At 33.0% G+C, this 13,103-nt stretch overlaps 2 protein-coding genes and 1 long non-coding RNA gene across 4 annotated transcripts in view; 2 read left to right on the forward strand and 1 right to left on the reverse strand.

The window, feature by feature from the left end:
- LOC105670030 (phosphatase and actin regulator 2) overlaps positions 1 to 13,103 on the reverse strand; it is a 324,201-nt gene that overhangs the window by 287,792 nt on the left and 23,306 nt on the right. The window lies entirely within an intron of this gene.
- On the forward strand, positions 804 to 4,625 carry LOC105669678 (uncharacterized). Its single transcript, XM_012362731.2, has 4 exons — positions 804 to 2,038; positions 2,506 to 2,668; positions 3,067 to 3,740; positions 4,179 to 4,625. Exons 3-4 carry the CDS (start codon positions 3,653 to 3,655, stop codon positions 4,577 to 4,579), a joined length of 489 nt encoding a protein of 162 aa, XP_012218154.1. The 5' UTR covers positions 804 to 2,038; positions 2,506 to 2,668; positions 3,067 to 3,652; the 3' UTR covers positions 4,580 to 4,625.
- Positions 9,881 to 12,170, forward strand: LOC136997124 (uncharacterized). Its single transcript, XR_010887953.1, has 3 exons — positions 9,881 to 11,016; positions 11,411 to 11,735; positions 11,817 to 12,170. It is a non-coding gene; the product is annotated as an uncharacterized lncRNA (long non-coding RNA).

Consider the following 13,103-nt stretch of genomic DNA (forward strand, 5'->3'; position numbering starts at 1 on the left):
TACGTACTCCAATTACCAAAATGTAATTTGAAATTTTATATTCTTTTTTCAAGAAACTTTGCCATCAATATGAAAAAGTTTTCTTCTAATTTCGATAGAATTACCTAAAATCGCTTTTATCATCTCTTCAAAGTTTATCCTTAAGATTACGGTGCTTTCATGTCGCGATTAAGATCGTTAAAATAATGAAAGTTGTTCTACGCTTAAGTATCAAAACGAGTTTATCGCAGCGTTGCAATGCATAATGTATTATTTACGTATTTATAAATACACTCCGCCTACGCATAACTTATAATATATTGCAATTTTCTTCGGAAGACCCTAACATCATGTCGGAAAAATCTTTACGCGACGCGAAGAACACTCGTTTGCGAATATAAAGGAAAAATGATAAAAGTTTATATAAGATAAAACATTGATCGTCGCAACGCGAAATAACTGTGCGCACTAGACTAAAAAGCAGTGCTTTGTCGTTCACGAAATTTACGACTGTGTATCAGCGAAGTGACTGACACTAAAACTGTTTTCGGGACAGTAACAAAGTGCTGCATTAAAATAATTACTTGGGTCGTACATTACGTTAATGAAAATTAAATCACGCAGCCTCTTGTGTTTAGACTGTACACATACTTCTATATCGTAATTACTATATACAAGAAGTACGCGTTTAATTTCTCGTTAACCTACTGAGTCTTTGCCAAACAAAAAAATATCACTTTTTAAGTTGAAAAAAAAAACACGTGACCTAAAAATCAAAATAAAAAGAAGAAAAGTTTCATAATGCGAAAAAATATTTTTTCTCACAATGTTTGCTTACAACCAGCTCGGAGACCATAATCGGCGTTTAGTGAACGTAGTAACCGGTATTATTACTCATACTGAAAGCGTGATTAAACCTCAGATTAATGACGAACCTTTGCCCTTTTCAATGGAGCAAGAACTATCTCTCTTTTATCGCTTCCCTTGGAAATGCCCATCGTACATCCTCCATTTTAGCCTGCGAAGTATAAACGACGGGCTTCAGAAGCGAGAGTAAGGCTGCTTTACGGCTCGGTAACGAGCGTAAGTTAGAGCGATCTCGTAATGGGCCGCGGACACAACGGTGTGTGTACGCGGCCAGTAAAGTTTCATGTCAACTAAACGCACAAAGAGCGACGCTGTGCTTGCGGGCGGAAACTCGGAGAAACGCTCGTTCATGAATGGTGCTTGGGTGCTCCCGTTAAGTCTGGCAAATCCGATCGAGCAATTGTTGTAAGAGTCCTAGGGTTCCGCTTCGCATCCGGCGGAGTACTTTAAACTCTACAGCCAACGCTATTTCAGGAGACGCGAGAGCGATCGATAAGAAACTTCGCATCCGATCGTGCGAATACACAACGAGAAACGTCGACACAGACAGCAAAATATTCTGTTCGCCCGACTTGTACGCTCTCGAGTCCCCAGGGAAATTATGTAAGCGTCGATAAAAAAGCATTCATAATTTGCATGAGTTTCAATTGCGCGTTTCAATAGTTGATCCGATAGGAAAGTGTCGCTTTCAAGTAACATTTGTATTCCATTGTAAATAAATGACAGCCGTGATAAAAAAAAAGTTACATTTCGATTTCTTATTGTACTGCATATTTCGATATACGTGGAAAAAAACCCGGATAGAAATGAAGTCATCATTAAAAATTTGCCAACAAATATGTTGTGCGAAATTCCTCTCAAAGTAATATGTTTAGTTTTGTGCGTGGCAAACAGCGACAAATCCCTGAATTACCGCGCTTCCGTTTGCCGACTTCGTTAGCGAGATTAGTCATTCGAGTCACGTCTTTGAATTAACATCTCGTTAATTAATAAGAAGAACCGAGGCAGATCGTAAAGCAAGTGTATATATAAGAGTGTAAAATGTCGCGTTGCAATTCAGATAAACTTCAACGCCGATTAAGCACGATTTATGTCCGGCGAGTCACCAGCACAATGAAATCCGTGATGTACCTCGCAATTGTTTTCACGGTGCTTAACTTCGTTAACGCCCGACCATTTCCTCAATTTGATGGTGAGTTTGTTTGTTTATCATCTGATTAACAATTATTCGATTAATTATTCCAGCAACAATTTTAATCAAGCTAACCTCAATTTTCGAATAAAATATTTTAATGCTTAAAATTTGCAAATTGAAGATTACGACATATAATAAAAAATTTATAAAAATGTTTTAAATGTTTTTTTGAGAAAAATTTGTAATTATGAGAATTAATACGATTATTATAAAAAATATACACTCTTACAATTTTTTTTTTAAATCTATATGTAACTCAAAAAATTTTTAATTTTATTTTTCAAAATTTCTCTACATTTTATAAATAGATTTCAACTGAGAAAATTTAGACACTGATATAATTTAAACATAACTGTGTTAATGTGAGAGCTATAAATAAAGTTCTCTTCTGTGTTGATATGACCTGAATGCATATATAACTGAAGATATTGCGCATAATTAATGTCATAATCCTTATTTTACAGGCGGTCGAGAGGGATTAGCCGCTAGAGACACGACATACTATGGATTTCCATTGTTCTGGTACAGAAGACCTTTCTACGACGACGGTGACGACGACATTGTTAACGGAGGTCAAGTTTTAGGAAAGAAAAGAAAACCATCTACTGTGTCCTACATTAAAGTCGGGTAAAAAAACAAAATATTATTAATTATGCAGAATTTTTTCACTAAACGCTCATACAAACATTATATTGTTTAAAAATAACCATCGTCATCACTAGAGTTGCTATTAAAAGAAAAATATTTTTGTTAAATATACACTGTATGTTAAATACACTACGTGTATAAATATTCAAAACAAAAAATATTGAATAAGATAAAAAAATCATTTTTATGAAATTTATAAGCTCTTGTATTTCATTTCAATCCACTTAATAACGATTACATAAAACCAAGCACGCGTGTCACTCAGTTAACAAGATATCAGCTAGTACATTTAAATAATAAGAGCGCAAAATTCTCGTTTAAATTAAACAAAACTGTAACAAAATGACTAATAAAAGGAAAATAATTTCTTTTAATAGTTCCGGCTGGGGTCGCTAAAAAAATTACCGAGAGGAAACTAAAACAATCAGACGACGATATCCAGAAAATTTCGCAAACTCAACTAACAGACTGCGTATCTATCTTATTATTGAATATTTATCAGCTAAAATTTTAGTATTACTATTTTTCTATTATTTTAAATATATAAGTAATTGTATATACTTACATATTTATATCATTTATATAGAAGATGAAAATCACAAAGCATATTTGTGCACACATTCCTTCATTTTATAAATAAATTTTCGATATATATATATATATGTCACAATATAATATCATGTTTGATATAATCCTACGACGATACGTCGCAAGTGCCCAAAACCTTGAAGATTCGCACCATCTGTGTTGGTCTAAGAGGATTATCTCAATAAGCGGATAAACAACAATTAGTTAAATTAGTTCCTACGGAAAGCTGCAACTGTTACGAGGCATCGTCGCATGCTAAAATCACAACCAAATATTTGCCTACACGAAACCATTGCAGCAGCACATATAAGCGATTGTGTGAAACACTAAAACCCAGTGTCAGCTATGAACTGAAAGGTAACAGAGCGTTCACCAATGAAGCATCATAATATCTTCCAATTAATTCTCACTTTGATGACCGCAATTGAAGTGGCTTTAATGCCTATAAGAGATTTTGAATTGGGTAAGACATCGGTTTCGGATTAGATATTAGAAATGATATCTTAAAGAAAAATGACAATTTTATTACAAGTTTACTTAAAAACTTTGTTATAGTCTTCAAAATACTTTGAAATTCAGTGAAATATGTCCAAATAATGCTCAAACTTGTCTAAAGATATCAAGTTATATAATGCAATTTTAATTCAAACAATGGACATTCGAAAATATTTACAACTTCTCGTCTATTAAATTAAGCTTCCATCAGCAATTTTCAACAAACTTTTATGTAGTTTAAGTTTCAAAATTCTCGAGTTTTCAATTTCAAAGAGTTCTAACAATTAAATATAAAAAATATTTAGAATTTTCAAGAATTTGAAGAACTATTGTGTGAAAATTATTGAAAAAAAAGAAAATTATTCCTCCTCTTATGTAACATAAACATTTGCAAATGCTAATACAGGACACAGAACTATCTGGCAAAATGTCGGACTACACGGTTTCTACGGGCCGTGGAATATCGCGGCAAAACAAAATGGGGATTACGTCGATTATAATGATTACGGTGTCCGCGTCGAACAGTTCCGGCCTAATTCGCTAGAGCTGCCATACGACGATGTATCGATAGCTAACGGATATATCGACGAGTTACCCTCGGTTTACGATAGCCTGCCGGAATTTAACACGTTTCTCAGCTCCGTGGGCCTCGCCGATTTCCGGACTGGAGTTCGTACCGGTGATTGGATCGATCGAAATACTGATGGCACCACGGAACGGTATTCGAAGGATATTGGTTCTCAGAAAACCGATGAAGATACGAAGGAGCCTGAAGACTCTGTGATTCCAAATGCAGCGATACATTGAGAAATTTTGTAAAATAAAATGTTTAATAAACGCAACATAATATTCATCTTGTGTGTTCATTCAGGTTTAAAACGTAAAGTTCATGAAGAGTTGAAATAAATTATCCTTTCATAAATTTTCAACATCAATTTCAAATACAGAATTATACCTGTGAACTCAATTATATCTTGTGGCGGCTCACCGCCACACCGCTGCACTGACGCGGTATAATACACCGCGGCGCCGCTACGCGCCGCAGGCCTTCTACCAGTTACAAGCTTGTGGACCCACCGCCAGGTTGCGCAGGCGGTGAAGAACCTTCTCGCGATCAAGCTTCGATCGACGAGATATAAAAGAGCTGCTCCGCAGATCTTTCCTCACTCACTCGCTTCAAGGCGAGCTCTCCCCAGGGCCCTTGAACTGAGTCGTACTCTGCCTCGGCAGAAGATAACCAGAGACACATAGTCTCGCCGTTTTTCTCACACTGCCTCGCAAGGCGTGTAAAAAGAAAGCAGAGTCCCAGCATCGGCCACACACTTCAACCAAGCGGCCCGCGGATACTCCACTTTCGCCGTCACCTCCTCAGTCTCTAGTGTGGAAATTAATCCCACTAGAGTTCTGCGTCCGGTTGACTCGACCACCAAGGGACACGCTCACTCAAGGCGACATCCGAATTCGGAGACCTCTCTCTCCTCGGTACACGGAGCAATCCGTAATTCCGAGAGCCGAGACGGTTGCCACCACCAGCACACCAGAGACTCGGTCCATCGCAGTACAGACTTCACCGCTCAGAGCCTGCTCAGAGAGCAGTTGTCAGACGGAAGACCACTTCCCGAACGGAGTTCCACCGACGCCGGGAAAGGGGCTGCAACGAGCTAACTCAGTTGAACCGTCCTTTTTAGGACCCGTTCAACACACTAAGACGCGGCCGGTAATTTCTTACCGCGCCCGTCAATTTTTCTTTTGATTCTCGGCCTTACACTCTTGCCGAGAAAGCGCCTCTGGCGCCCTTAATCAAATCAAACACAAAACTTGTACTTTACTCTACTTCTCTGACGAGGAAAAATAAATTATATTTTTCTAAGAAATTGGTCTCAATATCTTTCAACCAAGTCGAACACAATCCTTAGGCAATACGCCTATATATCTAAAAATATACGTATATATATATAAAAAGAGTCTCTGATTATATTGTATATTCCATGAATACTCTTTAAGTCGCCTATTCACGTTTTAAAGAATGACGGAAACATAAACACTTTCTTAAGATTTAATCATAAACCGACGACAGATTAATGGAACCGAAGGACTCTTTTCTAACCGGACGACGCGATGATTTTGAACGAGGGAATCTTAATGAGCCTTTTGTCTCGAAGGTCGCGATGTCGTCGTCGTCGGCTGCGGCACGTTTCTCCAGAGACGACAACGTCACCAGATGAAGTCAGAGACGGTGCCAACTCGCCGGGGACTCTCTCGGCGACTCTCTTGGTAATGCAGCGCTTAAGCGGAGATTCTCGTGAATATTTAACGAAGCACTAAGAGGATGAGCTTTCCCGAAGACGCAACCGGCCGCTACGGAAGCGAACACGGACAAAGTTGCCCGTTCTTTTTTTAATCCCCAGCGCTCGTTCCATGCCAAGCCGCAGCCAATTGCGGAATGGGCGCGGTCTTCTTCTCTTCAGAGTGCGAGAAATTGCGGCTTGTATTACGTGCGGTTTTTATCGTCACGGCTTATTACACTCGTTACGATTAAAAAACGTTTATTTCACATTGCCCAAAATATTCCACAACAATACTGCAATTAAATTTAACAGGATCATATTTAATTGAAACATATATCCTTTTATATTTACGTTTTATCATGTTTTTATTGTAATATCTGTTATTTCGTTAATTACATCGTCCGATGTCATTACACACTCAAAAGCGCGAAAACAGTTTCATCGTACAGCTATAAACAGTTAACTCGTACTGCTATAAAGACTGCACAAAACTACCTCTGTGAAGTTGACACCCCATTTTTCAAAAAATCAATTTTTTTTTAGAGTTCTGAATGCACCCCAAAGAGTTCTAGAGTTCTCTATAAAATTTATAAATAGTTCCGGCAAATTAGATAAAAAAATCCATTATTGAAAGTATGGGGTGCTAACTTCACAAAACGTTATTACAAAATTGACGATAACAGCTTAATCGTCGGAAATAATTAAAAATATCATTAGAATTATTTGTAGAACTCTTGAGGTGCTACCCAGAACTCCAACGAAAAAATTAAAATTCCAAAAAAATTTTATTCTTATTGGAACTTAGAATATTTTCTTAATCGGTGATACGAAAAATAGCGAGAACTTTTTATATATTGGTCTGAGCGCTTCGAACCTTAATAATTATCGTTAGAACTCTTGAGGTGCTACCCGGAACTCCAATAAAATAATCAAAATTCCAAAAAAATTTTTTACTCTTCGGGACTTAAAAAATTTTCGATCGGTGATACAAAAAATTGCGAGAACTTTTTATATATTGGTTTGAGCGCTTCAAACCTTAATAATTATCGTTAGAACTCTTGAGGTGCCACTCGGAACTCCAATAAAATAATCAAAATTCCAAAAAAATTTCTCGCTCTTCCTGACCTAGAAAATTTTCAATCGGTGATACAAAAAATTGCGAGAACTTTTTTAGAATTTTGATTACTTTATTGGAGTTCCGGGTAGCACCTCAAGAGTTCTAACGATAATTATTAAGGTTCGAAGCGCTCAGACCAATATATAAAAAGTTCTCGCAATTTTTTGTATCACTGATTGAAAATTTTCTAGGTCAGGAAGAGCGAAAAATTTTTTTGGAATTTTGATTATTTTATTGGAGTTCCGGGTAGCACCTCAAGAGTTCTAACAATAATTATTAAGGTTCGAAGCGCTCAGACCAATATATAAAAAGTTCTCGCTATTTTTCGTATCACCGATTAAGAAAATATTCTAAGTTCCAATAAGAATAAAATTTTTTTGGAATTTTAATTTTTTCGTTGGAGTTCTGGGTAGCACCTCAAGAGTTCTACAAATAATTCTAATGATATTTTTAATTATTTCCGACGATTAAGCTGTTATCGTCAATTTTGTAATAACGTTTTGTGAAGTTAGCACCCCATACTTTCAATAATGGATTTTTTTATCTAATTTGCCGAAACTATTTATAAATTTTATAGAGAACTCTAGAACTCTTTGGGGTGCATTTAGAACTCTAAAAAAAAATTGATTTTTTGAAAAATGGGGTGCCAACTTCACAGAGGTCACAAAACTGCATGAACTGCATTGTGCACGTGTGATAAAAAGAGAAGCTTCGTGCAAAAACATCGCGCAATCACGCACCTTTGACCAACCCGAAATTGTACTTTCATGTCACGCAATACAAATTTATAATCCCACCCACGACCGCGATCGCGCATACGCGAATAGAAAAGCGCGGACCGAGTGGAAAAGTAAATGAACGCGACAGTGCAGCTAAATACACGCGTAGATGAATGTAGCGTACAGATCCTATGTTTTGTAGACCCTGGAGGAACGAGCGACACGTCGCGGGGTAAAAAAAGGAGGGAGGGAGGGAGGGGCACGCATTGAATATTCATACAAGAGATTGCGCGCTGATTAAATGCAAATTGAATTAATCTCTTTTCCGGTTGACCACATAGTTCGCGAGGCATCCGCTAATTTGGGCGCGGCTTGAGTGCCTCCGTAAGTTTAACACGCTCCGTCTCTAGAGATTCATAAGATTACACGCCATTTATTTCATTGCGAGTGAACGTCTCCATTGTTATTTCTCATTGTTATATCTATTTGCTAATAATTATCAAAAACAAAGAATGTAAATTGATATTTAAATGATATTACATAATTTTTAAATTATCTTGGATCACAAAAATGAAATTTAGTTTCCCGCATTCGTAATAATCAATTAGAAAACAATAAAGTAAATGTTTTTACAATTTCGCGTGCTATGGTAAAAAAAACAAGTTATAATTGATTTTCCGAATTAAAATATAACCAATCTTAAAATAACAAATTATTTAATATGACAAAATAAATTAAGTGCCGAAATTTGTCAGTATTCGACAGCATAACAAACTATTCGAAATATACTTATTACCAGTAATTGATTTTTTTGTTGCATTTTTATAAATAGATATATAATATTATTATTTTTAAAGAGTGCGTAATTATTTTAAAATTGTTACTAAATTTATTACTTATATTCTTTAAGTATAAATTATAATAGTGTTAAACCAAAATTTTTTTTAATTCAAAATCAATTTTATTAATTGTAATCTTTCAGTAACTCGTACAATAATGAATATACCTTTTTATCATATTTTACATATTTTCTACATATCAAACATTTGTCGCTTTCGACTTCCTAATTTAATATTGTAAGATCAACAAAAAAAAAATATTGAAAATTAATCGAAAATTATAGCAAATTTCTATTTTAGATTAAATAGAAATTAAATAAATAAAATATATAATTTCTTTCAAAATTCCATTCCATTAATGAAACTGTATCAATTATGCACTATGTTATAATAAATGTGAAATATGTCGCACTATTGATTCAAAGATAGTTATGAAATGAAATGTTTAAAGAAAATACTTTGCAGAAAATGGTGAAATCGATATATGTTAAATAAAATTAAATTATAGAATAACTGGACATGTCAGAAATATGATAATTTTTTTAGCTATTCCAAATTATTTGCGTTGTCAAAATTATTGTTATTGCAGGCTGTGCTACTTGAACGTAGAACGTTGTCAAAGTCTGTTCTGCATAAATCAATGAAAACATTGAAATATGCATTAAAAGTCCACCCGCATTAGAAGTCATCCACATCATAGCGAAACATTTGGAGATTCAAACAACAATATAAAAAATAACGCTATGCTTGGGCTATGAAGAAATACACAAATTTAAAAAACAAAGACAATGACAGATTTTATATATATTACTATTAATATTATTATGTTAATAATTGTTGCGCCCTTGCATAATGAACACACCAAAAATCAGAAATTAGCTCACAGTCTTAACTAAGGCACTATAAACGTGAGAATACCTACATCTTTAGTGCTCTATCTTAACTAGGTGTGCCCAAGCAGTCGATCGCTATTTATCGATCAATCGCGACGTGTTTTTAATAGATCTTTACATTTTCACTTTTACATTGTTTGATCTTATTATAAAATTTGTTTCTAATTTTTATATTTATTTTGTTTCTATTAACTTCTATACATTTTGATACTTAGTCTGTCTGTATTTTTAATAAATATTAGGATCACATTCTAATTTTATATTTCAAATTATATTTTTTCCTCTGTACATGAACGGATCACGAGATCACTCTATTAAAAAAAGCAACCCGTATATACAAAAAGGTCAGTCAGCACTGGTCTTGACTTTAACGATTATGAACTTGAATAATCTGAAATATTTGAGAAAACAAGTGTATCCGTGACACACATGCATAATTATTATAATTATATTTCTTAAATAATGTACAATCACGTTTAATTAATGTTCGATATTAATTTAAAATGTGACACGTATGTTTTATATTATAAAATATATTTTATAATTATTATATACCTATATAAATGAGCAATTATTAGTTTTACATGTTTATCGTGTATCGCAATTTTGCGAAGAAAGCAATCGCATTATTCACTTTTGTTCTTCTGGATTACGTTGAGAGTGGTCTGATACTAGGCCGGAAAGTTAGTAAACATTTCTCATAATATATACACTGCACTCTTCGCACTCGGACGTTGCGTTAGATCGTTCAGTCCGTTTTCACCTCAGTTAGTTATTAGCACTCTGTTCTAAAAGATAGACGAAATGTCTACATATCCCAATAAAAAGAGTGACCGTTGGGAGTTCGAATATTTCGAAATAAAGGACAAGTTTAAAGCAGTATGTAAATTGTGTTTGCCAAAGGAACAAAGTGTAATTTATGTTGGTACAAATACAATACATAAGCATTTTAAAAGGAAACATCCGAATATAAAACTAACGGAAAAAAAACATTGGATATGGAAACATTTCAAAAAAATTAACGATTTCGTGGCGGAATGCAAAGTACCGGATTGCGAGAAACTCATATCGATATTTCAGAGCACAAAACAAATTAAGTATGGCAATCTAAAAAGGCATTTATCAAAGCGACATGATACGAAGCCACCAACGAAAAACGACAAGTTACGTAGCTTAGCGTGGCGGTATGTTAAACAGTATGACAATTTTAGTGTAACATGTAGAGAGTGTAAGAAACAAAAAAAAAAAGCACATTATACAACTTGCTTTATCAGAATTCATGTCAAAACATCTTGATAGAATACATGGAAGGACTTCGGCAACAGTACGAGAACCAAACGATATATCAGAACCATCAACAAGTGCACGAAAGTAAAGAAAGAAAAATGGTGAGTTTTTTTTAATATTTATATATTACAAAAATTTATTTTCTTTGAAAAGCATTTAATGCGCTTATAACATATATATATATATATATATATATATATATATATATATACATATATATATATATAGGTACATATATAATGTGCACACTGCAATTCAGAAAATTAGCATTTGTTTTTAAAAAATATTTTCAAAATCTTCATAGATTTAATATATAAAATTCAATAGGAACGTAAAAAGCCACGATGCAGGTTCTGCGTGCAAAGATTACTGTATTTCCATTTAAAATTAACCTTCGCACGAAAAACCTGCATTGTGGCTCTTTACGCCCCTATTGAATTTTATTTGATTTTATCAAATACTGGAGCCTTATACATTAATTATTTTGCTTCATAGATTTATCCAGAATAGACTTTGACAACGGATCTGCAAGTAGCCAGCCAGCAATAACAATAGACTTCAACGATTAGTGACTTAAATAATTCGGATTCTCTAAAAAAATCTCTAAAAAAAATCCCATGGTGGAAGAATGTTGAACTGATTAATGATTTTCATGTGTGATGCAAGAAGTGTTCTAACACTATGATTCTAAAGCTTACCTACTCAAACTATCCGAAAAGACACGTGAAGAAACAATGTATAAAGATTTGGACAACAATACAAGAAACAAACGGTATATCCGTGCCACCCACAAGGACACAAAATTAAAGAAACGACGACGGTCAGCTTCATTTTGTTTTAAAATTTTAATTTCTTTCAATCGCGTTTAATACTTCTAATACATATTTCAATATTTTCATAGATTTATCTAAAACAAATTATGACAACGTTCTACGTTCAAGTAGCACAGCCAGCAATAACAATAATTTTGACTTTGATGACTTAAATAATTTGGAATAACTGAAAACAATTCGTATTTCGAAAAAATCGTATTAATGTCTAATTATTCTATAATTTGATTTTATTAACATAGATCGATTTTGCCAACAAAGCACTTTCTGCAAACATGTAATTTGATAACTATCTTCCGATTAATAATGTGACATATTTCACATTTATTTCATTTTATTATATGTTTTTATATATACCTCCGATATGTTTTACAAGTTTTATATGATTTCAGTTTAATATTACACAACTTTGGTAAAAATAATCTCTAAAAATATTATATATATATTATATATACTTACATATGTTATATATTATATAATATGTTAAACATATTAATTATATTATATATATATATATATATATATATATATATATATATATATATATATATATATTAAATACATATAATATCTATTAATTTTAATTTTAAACATTTGCATTGGTTTAACAATTAATATATAATGTACATATAATGTAGTAAAATTTTAAAAGAAATTATATAATTTATTTGTTTAAATTCTATTCAATCCAAAATGGAAGTTTACTGTAATATTCGATTCATTTTCATATTCTTTTTCTTTCTTGTTGTCTTATAATATTAAATTAGATAATCAAAAGTGACTGTTTGACATGTAAAATATAATAAAGAGGGATTTTTATTATTGTTTTAGTATGTACGAGTTACAGAAAGATTAAAATTCATAAAATTAATTTTAAATTAATTTAGGTCTAACACCATCATAATTTATACTTAAAGAATTTGAGCAATATAGATTTAATAACCGTTTTTAGAACCAACTATACGCTCTATAAAACAATAGTATTTCGTACGCAATACATTACGTGCATAGTTAAAGAATCTCTGAAACAATTAAATAATCGTCTCATTATCTTCCCTAATTTGTAAATTCGCATAACTCAAATTGTGTTAAAAAAATTTCTTTTGTATAGCTATTGTATAAATCGATATTAGAAATATATAAGCTTCTAAAAAATTGTATCCGCTTATGTTTCCAACCTAATTAATTATTGCACTTACAATTACTATAATAATACATATATAGAAATATATAAAAACTAATAAAATGCAAAAAAGATTAAAATGCATGACATGAGAATACAATTTTTAACATTTGGTATATTTAATAAATATTAAAATTACTTGATGTTCTGATTTTATATTTAAAATTATATTTTT

This window comes from Linepithema humile, chromosome 1, assembly GCF_040581485.1.
Source record: "Linepithema humile isolate Giens D197 chromosome 1, Lhum_UNIL_v1.0, whole genome shotgun sequence".
Classification (NCBI taxonomy): Eukaryota; Metazoa; Arthropoda; class Insecta; order Hymenoptera; family Formicidae; genus Linepithema; species Linepithema humile.